The 26,759-nt window shown below is 35.8% G+C and overlaps 1 protein-coding gene across 1 annotated transcript; it reads left to right on the forward strand.

Annotated features, from left to right (window-relative positions):
• The first annotated feature begins 678 nt into the window (after nt 1-678).
• Nucleotides 679-26,670, forward strand: lrriq3 (leucine-rich repeats and IQ motif containing 3). The gene is made up of 9 exons (XM_002936089.4): nt 679-754; nt 2,926-3,213; nt 10,324-10,647; nt 14,431-14,564; nt 16,486-16,645; nt 18,528-18,617; nt 19,110-19,242; nt 24,456-25,170; nt 26,421-26,670. Exons 2-9 carry the CDS (start codon nt 2,959-2,961, stop codon nt 26,608-26,610), a joined length of 2,001 nt encoding a protein of 666 aa, XP_002936135.3. The 5' UTR covers nt 679-754; nt 2,926-2,958; the 3' UTR covers nt 26,611-26,670.
• Nucleotides 26,671-26,759: the final 89 nt, after the last annotated feature.

The raw sequence follows: 26,759 nt of genomic DNA on the forward strand, positions 1-26,759 counted from the left end.
TTGCAGGGCACTGTTGCCTGAGGTGAGTCTCTGAACGCAAATAAACTCTGAATGTAAATTAACGATGTAGCTATGTTCTTAAGTTTCCAAGATAATATTTGTGCCCCCTACCTGCAGTTAAAAAACTAAGGAAATTGCAACATGTAAGTAGAACTGTAAAGTGTGAATATATATTTATATATAGAGAGAGTATAAGGCTCCACTATGTGTAACAAATTGACACAAACCTTTTACGAACCAAGTATCTTCACATTATCTTTAGCTAAAAAAGGTGCTAATATAATTCTACAGTTCTTTACAGTAGAGGGATAAATGCAACCATGGAATGCATTTACACTGAAAAACAGATAATGAGGCTGCATAATTTGCATGCAGACTATATACTGTATTCCTCATAGACACTTCCATTATTAAATAAGTGTGTTTGGAACCCTCCATAAAGATTGTCTGGTGTCCCGTGGCTGCATTCTATCCTCTATAGAATAATCTTATAAGTGAATTTTATCCAATTAAACATTGTAGACAATGGGGATATTGTGAGATAAAAGCATGATATCACTTGAGCATGTAGGCATTTTGGTATCTGTGTGCAGTAATGTGCATGTTAAGCAGAATTTTCTGGCCCTGTCGCTTTAAGACTAAGAATTCAGAGTCATTTGGTTTCCATAGCAGCCAAGAGTAACACATAGAACCGCTCCCTTTCTACTAAAGTGAGCAGCAACAGCATTACTGCGAGCCGAGCAGACTGTCACAGGTAATTGTGTCTGATATGCATGCCCTTAGTAGACCCTTTTAGATATTTTACATACAACTGAAATTTGTAATTTAGCAAGTGTAGAGCACAGTTGTAAACCATTGATAAACAGGAGTAGGTAGAAAATAAACCACAAAAATATTTCTTAAGCTTCAACCCACAATATCCTTTAACAGACTGGACACTTTTGTGCAACAGCAAGTCTATGAGGAGAAGCAAGGGGGAGAAAGTGAATTCTGATTTTACCTTATGTGTATTTCTCAGCATATTCCAACCTCAGGCTATGGCAGGACGCTGAGAATTTAACTTCAGCAGCAACACAAACCGCTGATAAACAACAACAGGGATGAAAAGATTAAAACAAAAAAAAGTTTACCATAGGTGCTGTACCCACTGGCATTAGAAATTGTGTTTGTGGTGCCATTTTATGCATTCTAACATGCAACAAAGCAAGAGGTAATTCATTTTACTCTGTCCCCGGGGTCAGAAACAAAACCCAAAATTACGATAGCACCCATCAGACTCTCAGATACTGCAGGATGCATTGCCCGAAGTGCCTGTGGAGAATGCCTGCAGCAATGCACTACTTTTTGCATTTTTTTGCTAATGTTAAAACTGGACATTCACAGGAAAATATGCTACATTTTTAGATTATTATTTACAGTACAAACCCTAACATATTTGTGAAAATAGAGCAGTGCTGGCCCCCACCTGTCTGGCTGCTGTGACTGCTTACCTTTGTGTAAACTTTAAATGGTATCAGTACTGAGATTTAGTGATGGGCCAAATATTTGGCAGGCAGGATTCATGGATTCACAATGAATTTCCACATACACTGCCTGCCCTATGCTGCCTGTGTGTGCCATACTCTTTCTGCCCTATGCTGCCTGTGTGTGCCTCTGTGTGCCATACTCTGCCTGCCCTTTTCTGCCTGTGGGAGGTGAACCTGGTAGGGGTTTGTTGGAGATTGTTAGCATTTGGAAATAGTTGTTTTATGGTCCCTAAGGTGTGTAATTATATTCTGGGGGTGGCTGTGCTATCCACAAGGGAAGGAGGAGGCATATGGCTTTAAGGGTGTGTCTTAATATGACAATAAAATTATTTCACATATGAATGAAGGGTGATATTCCTACAGTGAACACCAACCATTTGGGTTTTTACTGCGCTACCACCATTAATGTGGGTATGGTCTTAAAAGCTCTTGTGATAACATGGGTGTCGTTTGAAGAGGGTTTAAAAAAAGGGGAATGGTCAAAACTGGCTTCCTTTATCGGCCCTCCACCATATTGGCCACAATAATTTTTGTCCTCAGTACCACAGTAGTTGGACAGCGCTGGTGTAGAGTGTAGACATATCTACTAAGCTGCAGTTTGCTCTTCTTTCAACATAAAAGAAAATTAATACCAGCAATTATATATACAAATAAGTAAAAAAAAATATGATGTATATTGCAAAGTTGTTTAGAATTATGGGTTTTTTATTAGGCAAAAAATTATATTTTGGGTTGATGTGTCCTTTACTATGATTTTTTTTCCTGGTTAATATGGCATCATTAACAAAGGAGGCTATGGTGCACACTTAGTACCTCCTATATACCAAATGAATGAGCACATTTCCAGCATCTGCTTATATTTTCTCTTGAATCTGAACTGTTCTTTTTAGATTGTGTCTTTCTATCTACAACCTGACCTATCTATTTATGTCCATCTAAGACTTGAGCTAGAGTGGTCATATAAATATGACTGATGATAGATAGACAGATAGATAGATAGATAGATAGATAGATAGATAGATAGATTGGGGTGTCCTTCCTGTACTCATTCATTATATTATCATAAGATTTATTCAACCACTTCACTTTATATCTTAGCTAAGTAACAAAGGCAAGTAGCGTGGATCCATCAAATACTCTAGCCAGTTTTCCTCTAACATATACTCAAAGTGTAAATGACTCTTTTTAATGATATATTATTTAAATTCCTCAGTTACTTAAGAAGGCAATATATTTCTCTTTTCATTTATAAACTGTTTGCTGCTCTGGTAGCAGTTCATGCACAATACTGCACACTGCAGAGAAATATATCAGAGTTAGTAGTAATCATTTTTATGTTTATGGATACACTAAGACAGACTTTATGTTAGTCACATATTGTATTTTACTTTCTTGATAGCGCTATGGTGGAAGGAAGAATATACAGGACATCATGGAAGTGAGCTACCTTTTATCAGCATCAGAAACAATTTTTCTTAAACATGGCGTTTCTTTTAATAACTGCCCAGCAATGGAGCTCAATGAAGTTGCTCTTCTACACGCAAATAAGCAGCTTTTGAAAGAAATAAATATTATACAATATTGCATATCACTCAAAATCTGTATCCTAAGCAACAATTACATTACAGATATCGATGCCCTCCGAAGATGCTGTCATATTATTAAATTGGATTTACATGGAAATCAGGTAAAAAATCAGCGTTTGTGTACATAGTAAATGTTAGTACAGTTTATACTGAAATACTGTATTTTCCCAAAGATTTATGCAAAGTACTTTTTCTGGCTTTTCAAATTTCTTTTGTGACAGGTTCATTGGGCATCATTTTTGTGGGAAAAATTATATGATTTAATGAATCAGGTTAACATAGCTTTATATAGAGATTGTATTTATGCCAAATAAAAGTTTCACTTCTATTTACAATAAATAAACATGCATATATACAATATTATAAACTTTGCAATTAATAACTAATGTTATGCTACAGCTAATTCATGTTTCAGTTAGGTACCTTACCCACCTGGAACACCTCCTTTTTTGTATTTGCAATCATATGAATTCCTATTTTTCTGCCTTAACAGATCCCTCATGAATATGGATAAGGTGCACGGCTTGATCTCTGACTTTCTAGGGATTAAACTTTCAAAAATTACACTAATAGTAATAAAACTGAAGTCATGTTATTCATGCCTTAATGTTTTGCACAAAACTGGATCAAATCACAAGATAAAGGTAAAAGGAAGAATCAGCATATAATAAAGCTTTAGGAACAAATTATAGACGTTACAGCAGCTACTTAAAATAATACAAAAAAAACCCACACCAGGCATAATTTAGGAGGTGAACGACGTGTGTATATGTAAATAAACAGGCCAGTAAATGTCATGTAAATTAAGGCAGTAGGCAGGCCCAAAATATATTTAGTATATAGATGTTTTGTGATGGTCTTGCTGGTCTTGAAGCATAACTGCTACATCAACCCTGGTGATCAGGCCCCTTCCTCCCAATACAATGCTTCAGTGATGTACTTGCCACTCTTGTGTGCACGGAAGCCATAATGCTGGTATTAAATACACAAGTGTAAGTGCAACACAAATAATAGGGGAGATTTGCAGTGTGAAGTATTTTTGGTTCAGCTTCACAACATGACTTGGTATAATGACAACCAAGGTCATTGTTAGTCCCAAACAAGAGGCGTGAGTTTCACATGAGTGAAAGTGTCCAAGTCTAGCCCACGTCTGCTGATAAGAATGGTCAATTAGCACATGGAATTCAAAGATAAAGAGTACTTATAACATTACAGTGGCATTGTAACGGATATACTCCATCATTTTAACATTTCTTCTATTGTTTATTGAGTCCCTTGTAAGCCACCCATAAGCCTGTGCATGATTGCTTCACCTTGTTTGTTTTCAGAAAAAATCTGGACAGAGATAATACAAATTACATCCTAATAAATGGTGCTTAGTGATATTATCGCTTAGTGATGTAATTAGTGTCACATAATTCACTAACACTTGTGTAACAGAATAAAGAATGTACCCCCCATTGTAAAATATTAGGATAACAGTTATGTAGCTTCAAAAACAGTATACAAGCAATCAGCCTTGGGCCTTTGTTCTTTTCCTTGTCCAGAGGAAGGCAAAAAACCCCATCTGAAGCCTCTCTAATTTGCCTTAGGGGGGGAAAAATTCCTTCCCGACTCCAAGGTGGAAATTGGACCAGTCCCTGGATCAACTTGTATTAAGAGCTATCTCCCATAACCCTGTATTCCTTCAATTGCTAAAAAGCCATCCAACCCCTTCTTAAAGCTATATAATGTATCCACCATTATTTGTTATATAAACCTAATGGGTATAAAGATAATGTATAATCTGATTAGGCAGTAAATCTTAGCCTACCTTGCATGGGGAACAAAACAGCAACTGCTTTGCAGAAAATGTGATTTTTTTTTTATTGCCAATACTTATAGGTCTTATGCTGCAACTTTACAACATAATATTTATGCCTTAATTATATTTTCTAAACATGTTTAGAATCTCCTAGCCCGTGTGTAAAATGCTTCTGCATTGCCAAGGTTTTATTGCAGATATATAGAACATGAACAGTTTGTCATGCTTCTTTTGGATAACATATTTTCTGCTGTGTTTAGAAGCACAATAGGAGTAAGCAATGCTTGGCCAAGAAAATGAACATCTTTATCTTTAGGAATTACATCTGAGAGGCTTGGTTTAAGCTTGGTCTTGTACAAAACATCTAGACCAGTAATAGCAGTAAATTAGAGAAACTAGATTGAGGGTTTTGCTTAATAAGTTCATAGTTAATTACTAATTAATGTACTGGTAAAGATTATGGACACCACAGGTTATTAAGAAACCAATGGGTGATGGGTTTTTATATCTTATTATAATTAAAGGGATTCTGTCATGATTTTTATAGTGTATTTTTTAATTCTAAATCACACTGTTTACATAGCAAATAATTCACTCTACCATTTATTTATTTATTTATTCTTGAACCATCAAGTGTATTTTTTTTAGTTGTAATATTGGTGTGTAGGCAGCCATCTCAGCGCTACACATTAGAACTGCTTTCAGGTAACCTATTGTTGAGTTCAAAGCTAGACTTTTTTTTCACTGTTGAGTGATATTCCCATATCTCCCACTTTTGGCAATACGGGTGTCAGAGAGCTGCTACTGATCTGCTGATCGGCTGCTGTGGGGGGGGGAGGGAGGGGGATAATATCACTCCAACTTGCATCTCAGCAGTAAAGTGTGACTGAAGTTTATCAAAGCACAAGTTACATGGCAGAGGCACCCTGGGAAATAAATAATATTCTAGCCCCATGTGAAATTTCAAAATTAAATATAAAAAAATATGTTTGCCCTTTTAAAAAAACAGATTTCAATTCAGGAGTCTGCTGGAGATGCTCTTTTAACTAATGCATTTTGAAAAAAAACATGTTTTCCCATGACAGTATTCCTTTAAATTATGTTTAGCGCTGAATTTGGTATTTCAGCATCATACATTTCTTTATTCAGTCATTCTATGTTGTTATAAATGACACCTTCAACATGAAAAATGCATGTTAAAATAGAGCTTTGAAAGAAAACTATTGGCATTCCTTTTTAGACTTTGTTGCTACACATGCGGCAAAAAATCACAATATCTTATGCAATGGCAGGGAAACTACAATCAGAATAAAAAGGATTTTTTTGCCTGAACATCATGTATATGGTTTAGTACATGAGATCGTATTGGAAAAAATAATAGTTTGAAAAATAATGGAAATAAGAAAATACATAAATGGAAGAAAATCAAACCAAGTACAGGTATGGGATCCGTTATCCAGAAACCCATTATCCAGAAAGTTCCGAATTACGGAAAGGCCATCTCCCATAGACTCAATTGTAAACAAATGATTCTAAGGGGCTGATTTACTAAGACACGAATTCGAATCCGAATTAGAAAATTTCCGATTGGAAAACGAACATTTTGCGACTTTTTCGTATTGTTTGCGATTTTTTTGGCGTCTTTACGACTTTTCGGAAATGATCGCGACTTTTTCGTTACCAATACGATTTGCGCGAAAAAACGCGAGTTTTTCGTAGCCATTACGACTTGCGCGAAAAAACGCAAGTTTTTCGTAGCCATTCTGAAAGTTGCGCAAAATCTGGCGATTTTTTCGTAGCGTTAAAACTTGCGTGAAAAGTCGCGCCTTTTTCGTAGCGTTAAAACTTAAAAGGTGCGACGTTTCGCGCAAGTTTTAACTCTACGAAAAAATCGCGACTTTTCGCACAAGTTTTAATGCTACGAAAAAAATCGCCAGATTTTGCGCAAATTTCGGAATGGCTACGAAAAACTCGTGTTTTTTCGCAAAAATCGTATTGGTAACGAAAAAGTCGCGATAATTTCCGAAAAAATCGCAAAATACCGATCATTACGAAAAAAACGCAATCGGACGCTTTCGGCCCGTTCGTGGGTTAGTAAATGTGCCCCTAATTGTTAAAAATGAATACCTTTTTCTCTGTAATAATCAAACAATACCTTGTAGTTGATCCCAACTAAGATAGAATGAATCCTTATTGCAGGGAAAACAATCCCATTGGGTTTATTTCATTTTTAAATGAATTTTTAGTAAACTTAAAGCATGGAGATCCAAACTACAGAAAGATCCCTTATTTAGAAGACCCCAGGTCCCAAGCATTCTGGATAACAGATTCCATACCTGTACAGAGTAAAAGCAAATCAGTGGAAAGTAAGGAACTGTTTTGTTTGATGGCTTTCAGGATAATAGCTCTTTAAAGAATACGTTATTAATGTAGTCATTTAAGTGCAAACAGTAAGATATTGTTGGAGCAAGGGCGAAATGTTAAAGTGTTAAATGTTAAAGTTACCATTTAAATACTTATATGAATTTTCATCAAATGCTTCCCAAGAACCTTTGTAACCCATGAAAACATTCTAACAGGGATACTGTTCTTCTCTGGAGGACACCCGGGGGTGCCACATTAAGGGGCACATTTATCAAAGTACGATTGCTTCTGAGTACAAAAAATTCATATTTTTCTAAGTTTTCATAGTGTGCCTATTTTCTGAATTTTTTCCGTTAATTTGCACGACTTTTCTGTACTTTGCCACAAATTTTAAGAGACAAAATTGTATTTGTCGCAATGAGTATGAAAGTTTCGGATTCATTCAAGCTTGGTTATTGTGACTTTGCTTTGGCCAGGTTGGAGCTGCAGAGTGCCATTGAGTCCTATGGGAGCTTCCAAAAACATGCACAGAAGGATCAAAGTCAGAAAGGCTTTGCCGCCGTTTACGATCGTTGGATATGAAAAATTTTTTACTTTAGGATCGCCAATACAATATTATTGTGACTATTATGATTTTTTCGTAAGCATTTTCGTGACATTTCTGATCATCAGAAATTATCCTATCTAATCTGAATTCTACCACTCGGGATTCAAACTCGTACTTTGATGAATCTGCCCCCAACTTTCAATACATCTGTATGAGCACAATCATGCCATTTTGTTCATGGCCTGCCTTATCCTCCGCCTTGCCAAGAGACAAAAGAATTAGCTTTGAGCTTTGTGAAATTATCTTTCTAAAACTGTTTTAATAACTTTCTGAAATGCCTACATGTGCAATAAGATCTATTTTATTATGGTGATAAAAATGCAAAAGGAAAGCATTTTATTTTAAAATTAATTTTAGTCTGGTCAGAAGCAATGTGATACTCATTGTGTTATAGTATCAGAACAATTCTTTTCTTACTTTTAAGCAATGGTTTCAGACAGCAAACGATGAAAAGAGTCTGAAGCATCTAATTTATTTTCTTTGAGTTAACCAGGAGAGTTTCCTGCGGAAGGACAATAAGTAGAGTTTAATTGCAACAGCATAATTTATTTCCACTCAACTTTCTCCCAATTGACACGACTTTTCATAAAACTATAAATGCAATTAAAAGTTTCAGATAACCATTGTTGCACTAATCAAAATCAATCAACGCAGTATAATGTGCAGCTTAAACATATGCTTGCTCCATTCATTTGAGACTATTGTTTTATTTTTGTCAAAAAGAAAGGTAGATATGGGCAACATAGTTGTAATAAAATCTTTAAGTAATTAGAAAATAAGACCCCAATATGTATGTGGTGTAAAAAGTGGTTAACCTTTTATGTGCTGCAGATAATAAAATCTACAGCACTGGCTGCAGTGTGCTGTAGTTTCTGGTTCCTCATAACTTGATGCAGAATCTTGTTTCTACATGGCTAAAACTGCTTGCCATACTATGGGTTAAAGCTAACATGATGTTAATCGATAAACTCTCTATACCTCTGCTTCTCAAATTTCTTTTAGGTAATTCAGGGCCTATTTTGTAGTATCTCAATCAGTTCTCATAAGTATTTATTACTGCATAATAGTAAAACTGCCAAAAAGGTGACAGTCTTTTTTTAGTAATTTGTGTAATTTTTTCATGAAAGACGAATGTATTGTCTTTTGGAGAAAGCACAGTTTGTGTTTTAGTTAAGAGCCACGCAGGGCAGATTTTTGGCCTATAGATTAACGCTGGGTGAAAATCTACCCCTACACTTGAAAAAGTTTATTGATGTGCCTGCACCCAGAGATATTGGGCCCGATTCACTAAAGTCCGAAATAAGGAGTGCTATTTATAGCATGCCTTAAAAATCTTATCACTTCTTATTTTTCACTCGATTCACTAAAAGGACACTTGTCATAATTAAGAAGCGATGTTCTTGGCGTTATTTATCTTGCGACGACATATTTTCAAGCAATATATTACGCAGCGCACAACATATTACGCAGCGTGTGATATTTTACACAGAGCGCAATATATTACCCACGTAACCATTACTTTCTGAAGACTACCGTTCTGAAAATTTTGCGCTCTGCGTAAAATATCGCGTGCTGCGTAATATGTTGTGCGCTGCGTAATATATTGCTTGAAAATATGTCGTTGCAAGATAAATAACGCCAAGAACATCACTTCTTAATTATGACAAGTGTCCTTTTAGTGAATCGAGCGAAAAATTAGAAGTGATAAGATTTTTAACGCATGCTATAAATAGCACTCCTTATTTCGGACTTTAGTGAATCAGGCCCATTGTGTCAACCAGTTGCGAGCAGTTTTGTGCCGAATGCTGCTCTGTGTGCCTGCACACATGTGAAAGATCCACAAGCACAGGGCTTAAAATTTTTTAAATGTGCATTGATTTGGGAGACTAACATTTAGGCTTGGTCCTAAACCTTTGTTAAACTTTGCACATTGAACATTTAAAAGTTCATAAGCCTTGTGAGTCCATTTGTTCTTTGCAACACTGGCATATATAGTACATATATATATATATAGTAATGGACTGCACCCAGGCTTTATTAAACCTGTAATCTAAATAACTACAGGAAAGTAGATTATACTTTATCATCTTTTGGGGTTCCTTTCATTTTTGTACTTGGCTCCATCAGTTTTAGATGATATTCCTTACTTTAGCTTAGTTTAATCATCTCTGGATTTAATAAGTTTAGTAATCTTTCATTATGATAAAAAAAACATTATCTGACCAGTGTGTCCATACAACATCTAAACCTGGGGAATATGAAGAATTATTATGTATTTATTAAAACAAAAATCCAGGAAAGAAAGTCATTTTAGTTTCTAAATTTTATAGTGTCTCCCACGATAATCTGTTATTTATTGTTATTTGTAAGTAACTGATTTGTGTCGAATAATAAGAATATTTGCTTCATGTTGAAATTTTTGACATTATTTTTCAGATAAAAAATCTCCCAGATCAGGGGTTTTGGAGTAATATAAAAGGACTAAAACTCCTTTATCTACATGACAACCAAATTGGAAGTTTAAAGACTGTTGAAAAATTGTCTGCCTGCCCTAACCTAAAAGGTCTAACTTTGTATGATACACCTTTAAGCCTGCATAAACACTACAGGCATACTGTGGTCAACAGTATATGGTCACTTAATGCCCTGGATGAATATGCTATTTCAGATGAGGAAATTGTGGAAGACTGGTCCCTTCCAGGCAGGTTCAAAGCATTATCCCCTCATTTTTATGTGAATATGTTGCCTCTCCCTAAAAAGGTAAGGATTTACTTTTGGTAAATGTATTGTAGTTTAAGTAAATCTGTTTTATTATATGAAAGGAAATAAGCTAAATAATAATAATAAGCTAGAATCTGCTTACCTTCCATTATGGGAGAGTATCTGCCCTGGGGCAGATTGTTTCCATCATAAAGAGCTATAGTTTGCTAAAAGGTCAGCTCATGCCCTCTCATCATTTTAGTTCAGTTACATCACAATCATGCTATGGTATGCACCTCAACCAAGACCTACCACTTCCAATGAACATTGGAAAGTTCTGTAATATATTTATCACACCAAATGTGTATGCTGATTCTAGTAGTAGTTTTGTTACACACTCATGTAGTCTTTGAATGTCTTTGGTCTGTGATATGAATGCACTTTGTTTGCAGATGTTATGATTGCCAGGAGGCTTAAAGTGGCTTTGCAATGCATCTAGAGTGTTCTGCACATTGTAAGGTACTGGCATAGTGATCATTAGGTAACAATATTTACCTTGGCATATTCATTTTCTAAATCAGATGCCACTTAAAAATGTTTCCACTGTGACCTGAAATGGGACAAGGTACTGTAACTGCAAGCTTTTTTTTGCAGTCCATAGAGTTTTGAAAATAGAAAGTGCTTGGAGCCATTTTGTAGCCTGTTCTTGCTCTCACACAGAATTATTACAGCTTGTGTCTTAATATACCACAAGGTTGCTCATAGCTTGTAATGCCATACTTCAATGCAGGGACAAATTAATAAAGGGAGCTAATGGAGCTGCATATAGAAATGGCCCTTCAAAATGTCCTCAATGTTGAGACAGACTGCTGCTTTTCTCCCCTGGCATAAAAGCCACACAGCCACAGCTTACATATAGGGTTTTTCTGCAAGTAAGACAGCAGCACTGAGAATTACTAGTTATGGACAAAAATATATTTATATATATATTTATATATATATATATATATATATATATATATATAAACACATATATCACAAGTGAGGACTGAAACGTTGGTAATAAATTTCACCATTTGCATTTTAAAAGCCTTGATGACTTTTTTGATCTTTCATAAAAATCCTAAGAGTGCTGACACTTTTCCTACTTTTTCCAATTTTTAAATGGGGTTCACTGACCCCGGCAGCAAAAAGCTATTGCTCTGTGAGGCTACAGTATTATTGTTATTGCTATTTTTTTTTAATTACTAACATTCTAAAGGGATATTCTCCTTTGCATCTTTAAGTCTCTAATTCAAACCATTGTCAAATAATGACTGAAATTCCAAACTGGGAACTACTGAACAAAAAAGGAAATACTGTAAATCTACATGATACTAAAGTTAATTTGAAGGGGAACTACCTCTTTAAGTCTGAAGGATGACCAAATATGTGCTTCTACAAATGGGCACCATTACAGGATCTTGAATGAAGGATGGCCACAATACACCAAACACAAGGGAAAAATTAAAATGATGACTGATGAATATCAAAGAAACTCAAGGAAGTCAAAAGGAAGGTAGGAGAGTGAAAGTGGAGGAGAAGAGATCAGAGAGGAGAGATGAGATCGCAATTACCTGAAAAATTAAAAGAGAAAACTGAAGAGGAATCTATTACGAGGGAAGGTGACCTGAATGAAAGCATTTGAGACAGGTGTCAATAGTTGAAGTTACATGACTGGAAGTGTTCAAACAGCATTGCATGTGTTTAAAGGTGGTGTTGCAAGTCCACCACCCTCCACTACACACCTTCTTTAGGGTGGGTTGATTTATAGCTTGCTTCAAACCTTTTGTCTTTTTTGTCCAAAATTTGTATCATGCTGTACTTACGGTAAGTTGTAAACAGACTACCTTCTTTAGTCTTCCAAGTTTGAGCCACTTGTGTATTAAGCTGTTTTTCAGTTCTATCAAAGCATATATCTATGCATCCTTTGATACATAGTATTGCATATACTATATTTTCTATAGTATAAAAGCATATAATGCAAAAATGACTCTAAATTCACGTATGTATAAATGTGTGGGATGTATATATTTACCTGCAATGTGTCTATACCCTGTGGCTGCTTAACATTGTTGCTGTGTTGAGATGGAGGGACAAGGAAAACAATCATCTTAGAAGAGCTTAGAAATCTTGTGAATAACCAGATTGGCCTTTTGTCGGTCAGGAACATAGACAAGGTGGTGACATGACACGGATGAATGAAAACCTCAATCTTTAAAAGGGCATGAACTCAATAAACCTTCAGGAATGAGCTACATGTCCTTTTTATGGACATTTTATGTCCTTAACCCAACCTCGCTTTTTGGAACATAAACACGTTGATATAACCTGGAATATGACATTACTGCAATCTACTGCAAAATGCATCAGGCAAATGACAACCCCTATTTACAGAAAATTATGGCAGAACACTTAGGGGGGCATTTACTAACTGTCATTTTTTTCCTGATTTGGTTTTTTTTAGCACTTATAGTTGCAGAAAAAAGGATGTGACTTTAGCGAGATTTACTATGCAACAATACTACGACAATTCCAAATCCAACAATTCGCCACCTAAAACTTGCCGAGATCATGTAGAAGTCAATGGCAGGTGTCCCTTCCTTTCCCCTTTATTTGCTTCAAGACTTAAGAGGTTTTTGGATTTTTCACTCTGGTTTTTGTGCGACAATTCAAAAAAAATCACAGTTTTCATGCAACAAGTTGACAAATTCTGAGTTTTTCCAACTTTTCTGTGACTTTTCCCGCACATGCTTTTTCATTTCAGATTTTTTTTATAAATGTCAGACATTAGTGGAAATGAGTTTATTTGAATTTTTTAAAATAAAAAACGACAAGTTTTACTCCCAGAGCAGAGTTTTACTAAATCTGCTCGTAAGATGTTTAATTCATAACCATAACAATTGAAGGTCTGACTCAGTTTGCATCAATCTGGCAGCATGGAATTTGTTTGTCATCAACTTACTCCAGTAATTCATACCCCAGCTCTGGCATTTAAACAATGGAATGCAATTAATACACAAAAAAACAAAGATGAGACGCCCCCATGTATTCTCTAACCCAGGTGCCAATGCCGAGCCCTATGTTTACACAAGGGAGGACACGTTGAATCAGCAGTCACTCACTGGCATTGTATGGTAGTTCAAGTGCTGATACCCTAAACCTGTAGTCAGGGAAGAAGTCTCAGTGCTTAAACTTGTAGAAGGCTTGCATGCCAAATGAAAGTTAAAGATCCTTTATTCCATATTAAACATTAAAAAAAGCCAGACAAGATGCACCCACCACAATTTGCATGATATACTGATGGTAATTCCAGGAATATCTTGTATCATTATATATAATTCATCAAAGTAGGTTGAAAGGGCCCCTTTGTGTTTAGTGCAGGTATCATTTTGAATAGCATGAAAGCATGGTCACTGGAGCATTTGCACATTGCATTTGCAATCATAAATGAGGCTTTTCATCCCCTAACATTATTAATAAGAGTTATATTTTATTACCCTCATTTATTTTTGAGTTTACATCTCTTCCTCTTCTGCCTGTGAACCAGTCTGCAATAGAAAGCTGAACAGAGTTATACATTTTACATTAAATATGTGCCCTCACATTTATGACTGTTGTATGTAATGATCATTTTGTCAGTAAACCTACAGCTATATTAGAACATTTATGAGAGATGAATTTAAAAATAATAATGAATACCAACAACACCTGTCTGTGAAATTTTTGGTTGTATACAATATTTATACGTACGAATATGTAGTATCCTCATATTAATTGTGTGTTGGTACTTTCTCTGCACAGGAGATTTGCTTCCAGAGTGAAATACAATCTGTAACAGGCATTCTTGCAAAGATCAACCATATTCTAGCTCACCATTCTCCAGTGCTAATTCTTCAGAAAAATATAAGAGGCTATTTAGCACGAAAGGAACTTGGGTGAGTAGAAATTTATTGTTGCTTGCTAGCACTGTAGTTTTAGAAAAAATGACAAAAATAAAAAAGCAACCAAACAAAGAAAAAATTCAGAGCTGTTTTATTCTCCTGCAAAGCATTTGTGCCCTTGTGTATCATGAACATGCTACACTTTAACTGTAATAGGCATCTGTTAAGAGGCTGCATGTCCCATAACCCTATTCTGCTGGGCAAAATAACCTCTTACTCTACAGACTCAAGAGAGTATTATGATGCGTAAAATTTTCTTCCTCAGTTCGTTGAAATCCACTGGCCTTCAGCAGCTCAGTAGTCTTCCGCTCCAGCAATCGTAAGAAACATAAATATAGAATTTGGTCTGCAGCTCATTGAGGAGTTATAGGAGGGGTTCCTAATAAAAAAACTATTATCAGTTCTATGTTTACCATTTGAATTTGAGGGTCTTCCACATCCTATTTAGTTAGGAATCATAATATCTGTCATTCAACCAAGAATTATACAGACAGTAGTTCCTAGTCATCCCATTTTGCTCCTCTGCCTAGAATTGAAGGATGGCCACTTACTGTTCATTTTTATGTAAGTATTATGGGAGCCTTGATTTTAATTTTATGCAGAGTTTGGGATCTGTTATCTGGAATACTTGTTTTTTTTTGGATAAGGTCTTTTTCCATAATTTGGATCTCCATACTTTAAGTTTACTAAAAAAACATTTAAACATGGAATAAACCAAATAGACTTGCTTAGTCACCAATATAGATATATGCACATTAGTAGCAATCAACAATACAAAAATATCTTAATTAAAATATTTTGTTTGTATCCTCCACATAATCTACCACATTTATCCACCACATTGCAATATTTTGTACTGTAATTTCAGTATATACTTCTTTAGGTAGATATTCCTTGGTTGTTCCTAAAGACCCTGCTAGAGTAATATTAAATAATGCACAAACGTTGCACCAGTTCTTGTTATGGTTTCAATGCTAATAAGCTTACATGCATTGTTTTTTTTTATTCTGTATAAATTCTGGGAATAAGCTGAAAGCCTAGAACACATATGCTCTTGGCAAAGAAAAGAATTGTGTTCAGGTAAATTTCTACTGTAGTGTTGACCCTTTTCCCAATGTTGGACAAGAATGGCACATCCTTTCATCTTACCTAGTCACAAGAAACTCATATCTTGTCTATAATAATCACCCAAAAAAAAAAAAAAAATAGGTGTCCTTAAATGTCAACTCCTACAGTAGATTATTTTAGTTTTGAAGGGATAGGTTATTTTTAAATCCATGTTCTTGGTCTGCCAGTCAGTGTCTCTTATGATGTTGTAGATGCACATATATTTCTTTTGAAAAAAGCAACTCTCCATGTAAATTGGAGACAGAAGCTATATATACAGTCTGTTTCAATTCAAAGTGAAAAAAAGAAAAAGAGAGATGAAAGTATACATATTAAAAGGTGCTGTCCTCCTGTTGCCTCTTACAATTATGCAGTTTTCTGGCACTCAGTAGATTAAGGTGGCATACGCAGCCTTTTATTTCCTTAATGGTTGCTTGGGATTGAAAACTGGCATGTGTCAGTTCTGACTATGAACTGAGTAATATGGTACATGTTCACTTTCCCCTCTGAGAGTGTGTGTGTCTTTGAAAGAATGCACTGACAGAGAAAGCCGCTGAGAGTTAGCTGGAAGCTAAAGTGAGCTCTGGGAGTGAGAGGAAAGTGATGGGAACATAAAAAAGAAAAATTAAGTATCCTTATACAAAATGAAATAAGATACAGAAAATCCAATCTTGAGTATGGCTGCTGTGCAGATATCCATTATTAATGTATAGGGTCACACTGTGACTCTTCTTCTTCCATATATTACCTAAGGCTTAGAATATTTGCACAATATGCTGGAAATAATACATTGTATGCTTTTTTGTAGCCTTATTTCTCACCTGAAAAGGCAACGAGAAGAAATACATAGCTTTCATGGACCAAGGAAAGAGGATATTAGTAATGCTCAGAATATAAAAATCCTGACATATAACTTTCCTACACTTTCCTTTTGCAGGGATGACAAAAAGCTACCTAAAATAAAAAAGGTACATTTGCATACATTTGTAAAACTTTTATTGTGTGGTAGGATGTCCTAATATGTACACCATACATTCGCATTAAATAAAATGTGAGCAACACAGTATAATGTGAACAATGCAGTACACTTTGGGGCCTATTTATCTTGTTGTTTAAGGCAAGCCATCAAGATTAACCACACATCACCAAGGGGCTGATTTACTAAGACACGATTTCGAATCCGAATTGGAAAAATTCCGATTGGAAACGAACATTTTGCGACTTTTTCGTATTTTTTGCGATTTTTTTCGGCGTCTTTACGATTTTTGCGTAAAAACGCGAGTTTTTCGGCGTCTTTACGATTTTTGCGTAAAAACGCGAGTTTTTCGGCGTCTTTACGAATGTTGCGCAAAGTCGCGATTTTTTCGTAGCGTTAACACTTGCGCGCAAAGTCGCGCCTTTTTCATAGCGTTAAAACTTAAAAGGCGCGACGTTTCGCACAAGTTTTAACGCTACAAAAAAATCGCGACTTTGCGCAACTTTCGTAATGGCTACGAAAAACTCACGTTTTTACGCAAAAATCGTAAAGACGCCGAAAAACTCGCGTTTTTACGCAAAAATCGTAAAGACGCTGAAAAACTCGCGTTTTTACGCAAAAATCGTAAAGACGCCGAAAAAAATCGCAAAATTACCGATCATTACGAAAAAAACGCAATCGGACACGATGTACTTATCGAGGTGTGTAATGATTTTCAGCAATTGTGTGCCTCTGTGTAAAAATCCGGTGTAAATGGAAGCAGCCATTTAAAAATGCTATTGAAAAATAGGACGTCCTTCCATCATATTTTTCACTTTTTATTTTCACCAAAACTTACTTGCCACTTGCTTCCCATTGACTTTGCATGAGTATGCAAGGTCTGAAGTGATGTAAAATAATGGCATGAAATTCTGCATTCAGACAGCCTAAAATAAAACACACACCTTGATACATTTGCCCTTTATTTTACACAGCATTAGTTTTTCTGGAGTATCATAAAAATGCCCCTTAGTGTGATGGGTGAATGTATGCCCTTAAAACCTCCACCAAGCTGAACAGAATGCAGAAGTGAAGTTTCTCCTGAATGGGAAATAAATGTGTGGTTGATTTTGTTCTGTATATTTGCCCTGTCTATTCTTTTCCTTCTTGCAATATAAAAAGGACTTAGCAGACTTAGCTTGCCAAATCAGTTACATTTGGGGGTTCCCTATGTACATATTAATAAATAGATGGGGGTAATGTGTGACAAAGAGGGAAAGAAGCCTTCATACCTTCTGAAGAAATATTATTTAAATAAAATATTGGACAGGAAGTATAATGGGAGAAGGTGTAGACAGACTAAATGTTATCTAGACACTTGGCTAAGGTGTCCCCTAATGCCCCACCATTTAAATATAATATTATCACCTCTCTTTGCTAAAATAATTAGTGTGACATATGCCATGGTGTGCCATAGTACAGCCTTTGTGCACTGTGATGTCAAAAAAGGTTGTTATTATCTGTACAATGCATCATGAGCTGCAGTAGAAACTATACAAACATAAAGGTAACGGGACTACTACAAGTGGTACTTGGAGTAATCTGATCATAAAACAATGACTGTGTTTCAAATTCAACAAAGTTTCTGGTACAGGTATGGGATCCTTTATCTGGAAACATGTTATACAAAAAACTTCAAATTATGGGAGGGCCACCTCCCTCAGAGTCTATTTCAAGCAACCAGTGTTTGCTATTTCATATAGTCAGTGTTAGTTTACACCGATTATAAGTAAACTTTTCTAATGAAGGGAAAAACATATTTTTAGTTTATTTTTAAAATTCTCATACTTAAGTCTTGCTTCTTAAATATTCTCCTTTTCTAAATATTTATTCAGGTGATGAAACCAGGTGACTGCACACCTGTCAATGGAAAAGTGGTGCATATAAATGTAGATCTAAGAAAATTACATAAGGATGCCTTTGGGGTAAGCCATACACTAAACTGCCAATGACTGACTTTTCGGCTACTTATACCCACTATCAATTTAACCTCAAAATATGCAGGAAAACCAAGCACACTTGCCATGGAACACTGACAAAGGAAGCAGAAATCTTGTATTTGTCATAAGGCTAAACCGGCAACATCAGATTAGGCTATTGTCTCTTACAATGAAAAAGATATAGCATTAGAACAAGTGATGCTGGTGCAATATTGATGTTCATTTGACATTTATTTAAAATTTTTCCTTTGTCTTTATCAAAGATTTTGAGCAAAATGTGCCATTTTTTCCTAATAGTGCCTTATCCCTATTTTTATAAAAGTGTGACCGTTTCAACGCAGTTGTATCTTAGAATAAAATGTACTTAATTCCTTCGGACCATTGACATAGCCCTAGTTTAATTATACGGAAATAGAGGATAATCAAATTAATGATAATAATACATAATTTAAATGCATTCTTCATTTTTTGCAACAGGTGCTGCCCGAAATAGACACATTTTATGGAGCAGAGAATGAAAAACAAAACCATGTACCTTCTACAGATACAGAGTTAATAAAGGGCACCAAAACACATAACGAAGTCAGTTTAAACCTGTGCCATGAAAGAGGTAAGTGTCACAATTCTGAGATGTTTTCAATGTGAAAAGAGTTTGAGAGCCATAGAATGAAGAGTAGAGCTATTGTTTCATCCATTGCAGGCCAATTGGGGTATGCCAATACTTGGTTGCTTTAAATGTGAGCCCTCTCTGACAGCTTTTGACCTGCAGAGCACCTCTCATGGGACATCCATGGGCTGCAGCTGATAAATGGCTTTGACAGATGCCAAAGGAGCTTTATTTTATCCTTGTATTTTGTTACCTTGTTTTGATCTATAATTTACATAGTACTGTATATACTAATATTCCAATAATATACTAATTTGGTTTTTGGATCCCATTTCAAAGACAAAGTTGCTGAATACATAGCCCACTTGTTAAGCAGAGTATTCCAACACAGTAAATCAAAATAGGCACTCAAACAAAATGTAGATTGTAACTAGTGATGAGCAAATCTGTCCCGTTTTGCTTCGCCATAAAATTCACGAAACGGCAAGAAAATTTGCGAAATGGTGAAAAATTTGCAGAACGCATTTGTTGCGCTACACATTTTTCCGCAGTGAATTTTTGCTGAATTTGCTGAAATGTGAAAATTTGCAGCAAAATTCCCTGACGAAAAAATTTGCTCATCACTTATTGTAACCGGAATTAGAATCAAAAGGCCTAAGAAACTGGAACTGCTTGCACATTTAAAGTAGAAGTAGAGAAAAAAAAGTAAGCTATATCAGAAAGGTCTATGCAAATACAGCCATAAACACTCACAGAAAAGTTATCTATCTAAAAAAACACAGGATTTAATTTCTTCTTCTGTGTACACATGTTCTTCGTTATCAGACTTCCTTCTCTCAGAAAAATCCTTCAGGGCACGGCACGAGTCTGTGCAGCTTGCTCCTCTCTCCTCTTTCCCCCTCCCTTCTCTATCTTCCCTCTCTGCCTTTTGTTACATAACCCCAATAGTATCTTTACTCTGTATAGGTATGATCAGTAGTCCTTATGTTAATTATGCTAATAATGGTCTAGCAGTCAGAGGAAATAAGAAACAAAATAAAAAGGATATTATATGCTTATGTTTGTTTTCTTATTTCTGCAAGAGAACAAAAGGCAAAATAATTATATGTACTGACTTTTTTTTAAAAAAATGGGACTGCATTAGAATCACTAGGAAAAAGCAGACAGGCTTATGTGAACCAGAAGATTAGCTATAAATATAGGGGCCGATTTATCAAATATGGAACTTTGGAATTCTTAAGCAGTCAATTTTTCCCCATTTATGAAATGTTCCTGATTCTTAGGATTAGGAAACTTGTCAAACTTGATATCTGTGACAATTCTTCAGAATGTGTTTGATTGATTGGGCAGTCAAATGTCATTCTGCTTATGGAACAGCAACGAGCACCTGACTGAATCCTTCTATTCCATTAAAATTGTATGCAGGGAGAAAATATTTGGACAATTATTTTCTGCCCTGGAATGATTTGCAATATAAATGCACAAATCCCACTATGCAACTGGAACGCTGAGTTCCCAGTGACCTTCCCCCCTTTTTTTCTCAGTATACTTATACCACATATGAGTCAATGGTCATGTAAAACTATTAGGATACTATCAGGATGTTCACTTAAAACACTACATAGTTACATAGTTACATAGTTATGTAGGGTTGAAAAAAGACCATTGTCCATCAAGTTCAACCCATCCGAGTAAACCCAGCACACAACCTATACATATTTACATGTACTCAGTAAATCACATATAAATGTAAAATGATGTATATTTTTGTGATCCAATTAAACATCTATCTGGTTGCTTCTGCCAGTGACTTTAGAATGCATGTCCCAGACTTGAGGCACACATGCTCAAAGCTGCAGCAATATCCTATTAACTGTACTGTTCCTAGCTCCAAGGATACACTCCCACAATCATAACTCTTCTAGCTGTCTGCTAACAAGAAATTATTTATCAGGGCCCACCAACAATTTAACAAATAGTTTTTCCAGGACTCAATTTACAAAAATGGTTACACATTTTAAGGGTTCTTTCCTAACACTAAGATTCCCTTCCATACTAGCAGAAATCACCCTGGCAAACAGAGGCCACCTTACAAGAAGGAAAGGTAAAAACTAAGTAAGCTTTATCAGAAAGGTCTATGTGAATACAGCCATAAGCACTCACAGAAATGCTGCACTGAGTCCTCTATCAAAAGAAACACAGGATTTCTTGTCTCCTTTTTTGGGAACATATTTTTCGGTATCAGACTTCCTCTCTTTTAGGGCTTCTTCAGGTTTGGGGCTTGAGTCTGCTCAGTTCTCTACTCTTTCCCTCTCCCCCTCCCTTCTCCTGCTCCCCCCTCCCATAAGAATGCATAAGAACTCACTTCCCCCATTTTTAGGAATGTGTGAGCTTCAAACCGCTATAACTGCAACAGGAAACTACCAAGACCAAGCTAAAATGGCAGCTACTATCAGAGAGAGCTTGTGGGGCTCTCAGGTACAGTAGAGCTTTCTGCTGAATAAATATAGAGTTCTAGGTGGCACTAATGTGGCAAATCTATTGGCAGCAAAATGCCAAAATAACTTTCCTTCTCCTTTAATTGAATCTCCAAGCCCTTTTATTTGACTCCTCTATGTAACTAATTAATATCTCTTGTAGTCCTCAAGATCACATAAGTGACAACTAGTAAACAAAAAATTCAAATAACCAATCCAACACCCCAACCAAGTGAGGGTTGGTTGTGAACCTTTACTATGAGCTAATCTACCATAAATAGGGGTTAAACTAATCTTTCCTAATGCTAAACGGTGCACCAATCCTCTCCCCCCCTCATTTGTAAAACTGACAAATAGCTCATGTGTGCAAATGAGCCTGGATCATGCCTCCAATCCCTGCTGCTATAAATGTCTATAAAGATTGAAAAGGGGGCAATTAAATAGTAATTCAAAAGCCAAGCAAAAGCAATTGCTAACATTTTTTAATTACATTCAATTACAAATTAATATGTCTTTCTACTTTAAGAAGAATCATTATAACAATATTTTGTGAACTATATACAGAAAATTCTTTCTTTTCGTGGCATTTAGCCTCACAAGGAAGCTGTAAATTGTTGTCAGATGGTCAGAATTTATATATTATCTAACCCCAGATGAATTTAAATGTGCATACTTTTGAAATATCCACGCTGAGTTATCAGCAAAGGTGACATCTGAGAAGGTGTGTTTGTGGAGATCTAGGAAAAATGTCAAAAAGGACAAAGCATTAATGCCAAGCAAGTTAATACAGCAGTAGAAAAAGAGTAGTCAACTGCACAATAAAGAATGAGGGAATCAGTGTGGGGATGAAATGATTATTTCTGTTAATAAAAGTCAAGTAGATTAAAGTGTGCAAAGTGCAAAAAAAGGCATCTGTTATGATAAAATTGGTTGATATGGCCATTTCCTACCTAAATATGTGGCCATAATGCCTGGACAAGATCCTCTTGGGATACCTGACCTTAATCCATTCTTTTCCTCACTGGATCCTTTTCAGTAATCTGGCCATTCGGTAAACAGTGCAAGAACAGATCTGTCAATTGTGTTGTCAGTTTAACCACAGATTTGACAGTCAAGTTTAGTAATTTCAAAAAGGGTGTGTTCATCCTAATGGTGTTAACAATATAAAGCCATACAAGGAATTCATAAAAACTAGAAAGATTTTATTTGATTTTGCCTATATTTTAATAAAACCACTATTCAGTTATGCCCTGTACTATGATTTATATGCTGCAAGGAAGTTCTTATATGTGAAAAAAAACTTTATCTCTATATGACTTCTACTGAACACAAGAGGATGCCAAGTAATCCTTTTTCCTGTAAAAGTTGCATTTTTCAAGTCTAATCCATTTAACAAACTGAACTTTCACTTGAAGCAATACAAATTGTTCTTCACAGTAAGCTCGTGATAGCAGATTCATTTAATGCCTTTAAGAGGGGCTTGGATAATTTCTTGCAAAAGCATTATATGGAGGGCTAGAGTAATCCCAAAATCTACAGCTAGTTATGCATATTTGTGTACAGCACTATAATTAGAAAAATCCTAGAGGAATAGTATGTTGTTCCCAGAATGTTTTAAATCAGAGCAGGAGTTGAAATTAATAAGTTATCATCTGTGAAAATGGATGGGGCTGGGAGTGAGCAAAGGTGGTTCACCATGTATTGAGAAGAAAACACCAAAAAGAATGAGTGAAATATGCAATGTATTGGATTTTAATTTTACTATTAGTGGCTGAAGCACTGTGCAAAAAGCAGGTTTTTTTTAAAAATATTTAGACAGACAGCCAGTGGACCAGTCTGTTCTGCTTTCAAAATAATACATTTTGGGGCCCATTTACTTACTCACGAACCGGCCGAAAGCGTCCGATTGCGTTTTTTTCGTAATGATCGGTATTTGGCGATTTTTTCGGAAAATTATCGCGACTTTTTCGTTGCCATCCGAATGTTGAGCAAAATCTGCCGATTTTTTCGTAGCGTTTAAACTTGCGCAAAAAGTCGCGCCTTTTTCGTAGCCATTCCGAAAGTTGCGCAAAATTCGGATTCATTCAAGCTTCAGTATGGTGACTTTCCTTGGGCCAGGTTGGAGCTGCAGGGTGCCATTGAGTCCTATGGGAGGCTTCCAAAATCATGCTAAGTCTGAAAGTTTCGGGCGCCGCTTACGAGCGCTTAATACGAAAAAGTCGTGACAAGATACGAGCGAATCGTAATGGCTACGAAAAAGTCGCGTTTTTTCGCGAAAATCGTATTGGTAACGAAAAAGTCGCGACAATTTCCGAAAAGTCGTAAAGGCGCCGAAAAAAATCGCAAAAAATACGAAAAAGTCGCAAAATGTTCGTTTTCCAATCGGAATTTTTCCAATTCGGATTCGAATTCGTGTCTTAGTAAATCAGCCCCCTAGTGTTTACTGTATGGAATTTAAAAAATGTTCCCTGTTTTATGGTAAACCCTGTTCTCAATATAGATATGCTTTTATACAGGTCATGGGACTCTTCTGATATCCTCATATTTTACAACAGGGGGTACATCATTTCTTATAATACACATGTTTCAGTGAGTCATGTCACATGTGCCAACTAAGTAGTCCAAAGGAAAAAAACCCTAATAATAACTGATTTATATAAAACAAATCATAACCCAATATTTAATTACATACAGTATGTTCTGTTTTATTATGTTGCTCATTATTTGTATGCTATTTAGGTCAGACAGAGGAAAGCCTAGCAACAGAGGGCCATAATCAATTCAGACTATTTGGAATGAAAGCCATTGTCCATAAGACAGACCTTTTTAAAGAAAAGCTCATATCTCATGAAGAATCAGCAAAAGATATGCGTCAATCGATTCAACGACTTCATTCAATTCTTCCAACTAATCCAGATCCAGTGTGTCACATACAGAATCCGTTGGAAAGTAAAGCTTTTCAGGAAACAAGGTGCTCTTTGAACCTGATACCATTATGGGCTGTAGACAAGGCTTTTGAAAACAGGTTAAAATGTGACAATCATGTTCAAAAAAGGAATTTGGTTAGGCAGATGTGTGTTTGTAAAAAGCAGGCAACTGCTAATATTGAGGATTTTCTACAAGAGAAACAAAGGCACTCTATGGAACAAAATGAAAAAGACAGCACTCAAATACAGCAACGTAAACAACAGAATCAGCTGACTAAATTCAACTTTATTGGAAAAGTAAGGCAGAATTACAATGAATTCATTCAAGAAAAGGAGCAGAAAGCATCTGAGCATTCATTTGTACAAGAATTTAACACAAGACACACATCTGTAACCAAAACTCTGCAAAGACATGACAGAGTGCTGAAATGTGACAAAGAAATACAAGAGAAGATCCGAGTTCTGCAGGATGTTAAAGAAAAAAGGGACACGCAGAAGATGTTAAACAAAACACTCAAAGAGCAAAGGTAAAATTTATATTATCAAAGGAATACTTAGCAGCAGATAACATCAAATAAAAAAAGTACAATTGCCATAGTTTATTTCATACTGTAATTTGGAACCTTTCTAGAGTCAGGGAGCCAATGGGATTAAACAGGTACTTGTTATAATTTTATTGAATCACTTGGGGGCTTACTTACTGAGCATCAGGCTCCGGATAATTTAGTGTTTTATGGCATCGATTATCCTGATCCCAATGCTTGGTAAGTCAGAAACAAAAAATTTTATGAATTGATGCCAGCTTTATGTAGTGTTTTTCAAAGAATGATTTTAGTAGGGCATTTGACTAAAAGGGCAAATGAAACCCTTTTCACAGCAGAGGTGCCCAAATGTTAACTCGTCAATCTACTTCTGAGTCTAAGGTAAGTAAGGTAAGATGGATGTGTGGCCAGTGATATAACTATTAAAAGGAACAGTTCAGTGATTAAATGAAACAGGGTAAAATAGACTGTGCAAACTAAAAATATTTCTAATATAGTTAGTTATCTATAATGGCTGGAGTGGGCAGATGTCTAAAATAATAGCCAGAACTGTACTTCCTGCTTCAGCTCTCTAGCTTCTTACTTTAGTGGGGGGGGGGGGGGGACATGCAACATAACCGCTCAGTTAGTTTTTGAACACACAGGTCAGATTCAGAAGCAAACTTACTGAACAGTTATGTCCCATATTGCCCCCCCTCAAGTCACTGATTGGTTACTGACTGCTAACAGCTTAAAGAGCTTTAAAGGAGGAAGTAGAGTTCTGGATATTATGTTAGACATCCATTCACTCTAGCCTTCATAGATTATATTTTTGGCTAACTAACTATATTGAAAACATTTTTTATTTTGCACAGTCTATCTATTTTACCCAGTTTCATTTTTACACCAAACTGTTCCTTTATATTCTTTTATCATCTTTGAAGGGCCTGAAAAAAATTAGTGGGTTTTGTGGTAAGTAGCCCAAGCCCACAAAGTTACACCACTGGCTGTGGCACTGCAATTCAAACTTCCCAGGCAGCTTTTCCTCTTATAGTAACACTGGCTTGGGAACAAACTTAGCAATTCTACTTAATGGGGGCGCTTTACATTTACCTATATATCTATTATATGTAAAGCTTCAATATAAAATTGCAACAGTAAAAAAAAGAAATCCAGTTTTAATCACTTTCTTACTATACAAACACATACAGTTAATATGGTGACATAGGATTTATTTATATATTCATTTTTTAAAGGACTCTTATCCTTCAAGAAGAAAATTCTTCAGAAAAGGTAGCCCTAGCCTGTCGTAATCATCAGAAATCCAGCACCAGATTACTTGAAGCCCAGACTCATGTAAAGACGTTGAAGGAACGGCCGGTTTTTGCAGAACCTATGGTCACAATACCTGTTGATCAATCTGTTTGCCAAAAAAATGCATGTTGATAATTATAATATTAAAATCTAATATTATAATATTAAATTTGTTTACACTTTAAAAACACATATTTTGTCTGAAAAAGTTTGTCATTTATATATAATGTGCGGGTCTTCTCCCCATATATCCACCCAAGGGCTAATTGTATGTATGTATG

The sequence above is a fragment of the Xenopus tropicalis genome, chromosome 4, assembly GCF_000004195.4.
Source record: "Xenopus tropicalis strain Nigerian chromosome 4, UCB_Xtro_10.0, whole genome shotgun sequence".
NCBI lineage: Eukaryota > Metazoa > Chordata > Amphibia > Anura > Pipidae > Xenopus > Xenopus tropicalis.

Excerpts from the sequence above, each read along its gene's own strand:
- lrriq3 (XM_002936089.4), top strand. The coding sequence starts at position 2,959 with ATGGAAGTGAGCTACCTTTTATCAGCATCAGAAACAATTTTTCTTAAA. Across the intron at positions 16,646-18,527 it reads AGCTACCTAAAATAAAAAAG|GTGATGAAACCAGGTGACTG; the intron begins GTACATTTGCAT and ends ATATTTATTCAG. Across the intron at positions 25,171-26,420 it reads AAAACACTCAAAGAGCAAAG|GACTCTTATCCTTCAAGAAG; the intron begins GTAAAATTTATA and ends CATTTTTTAAAG.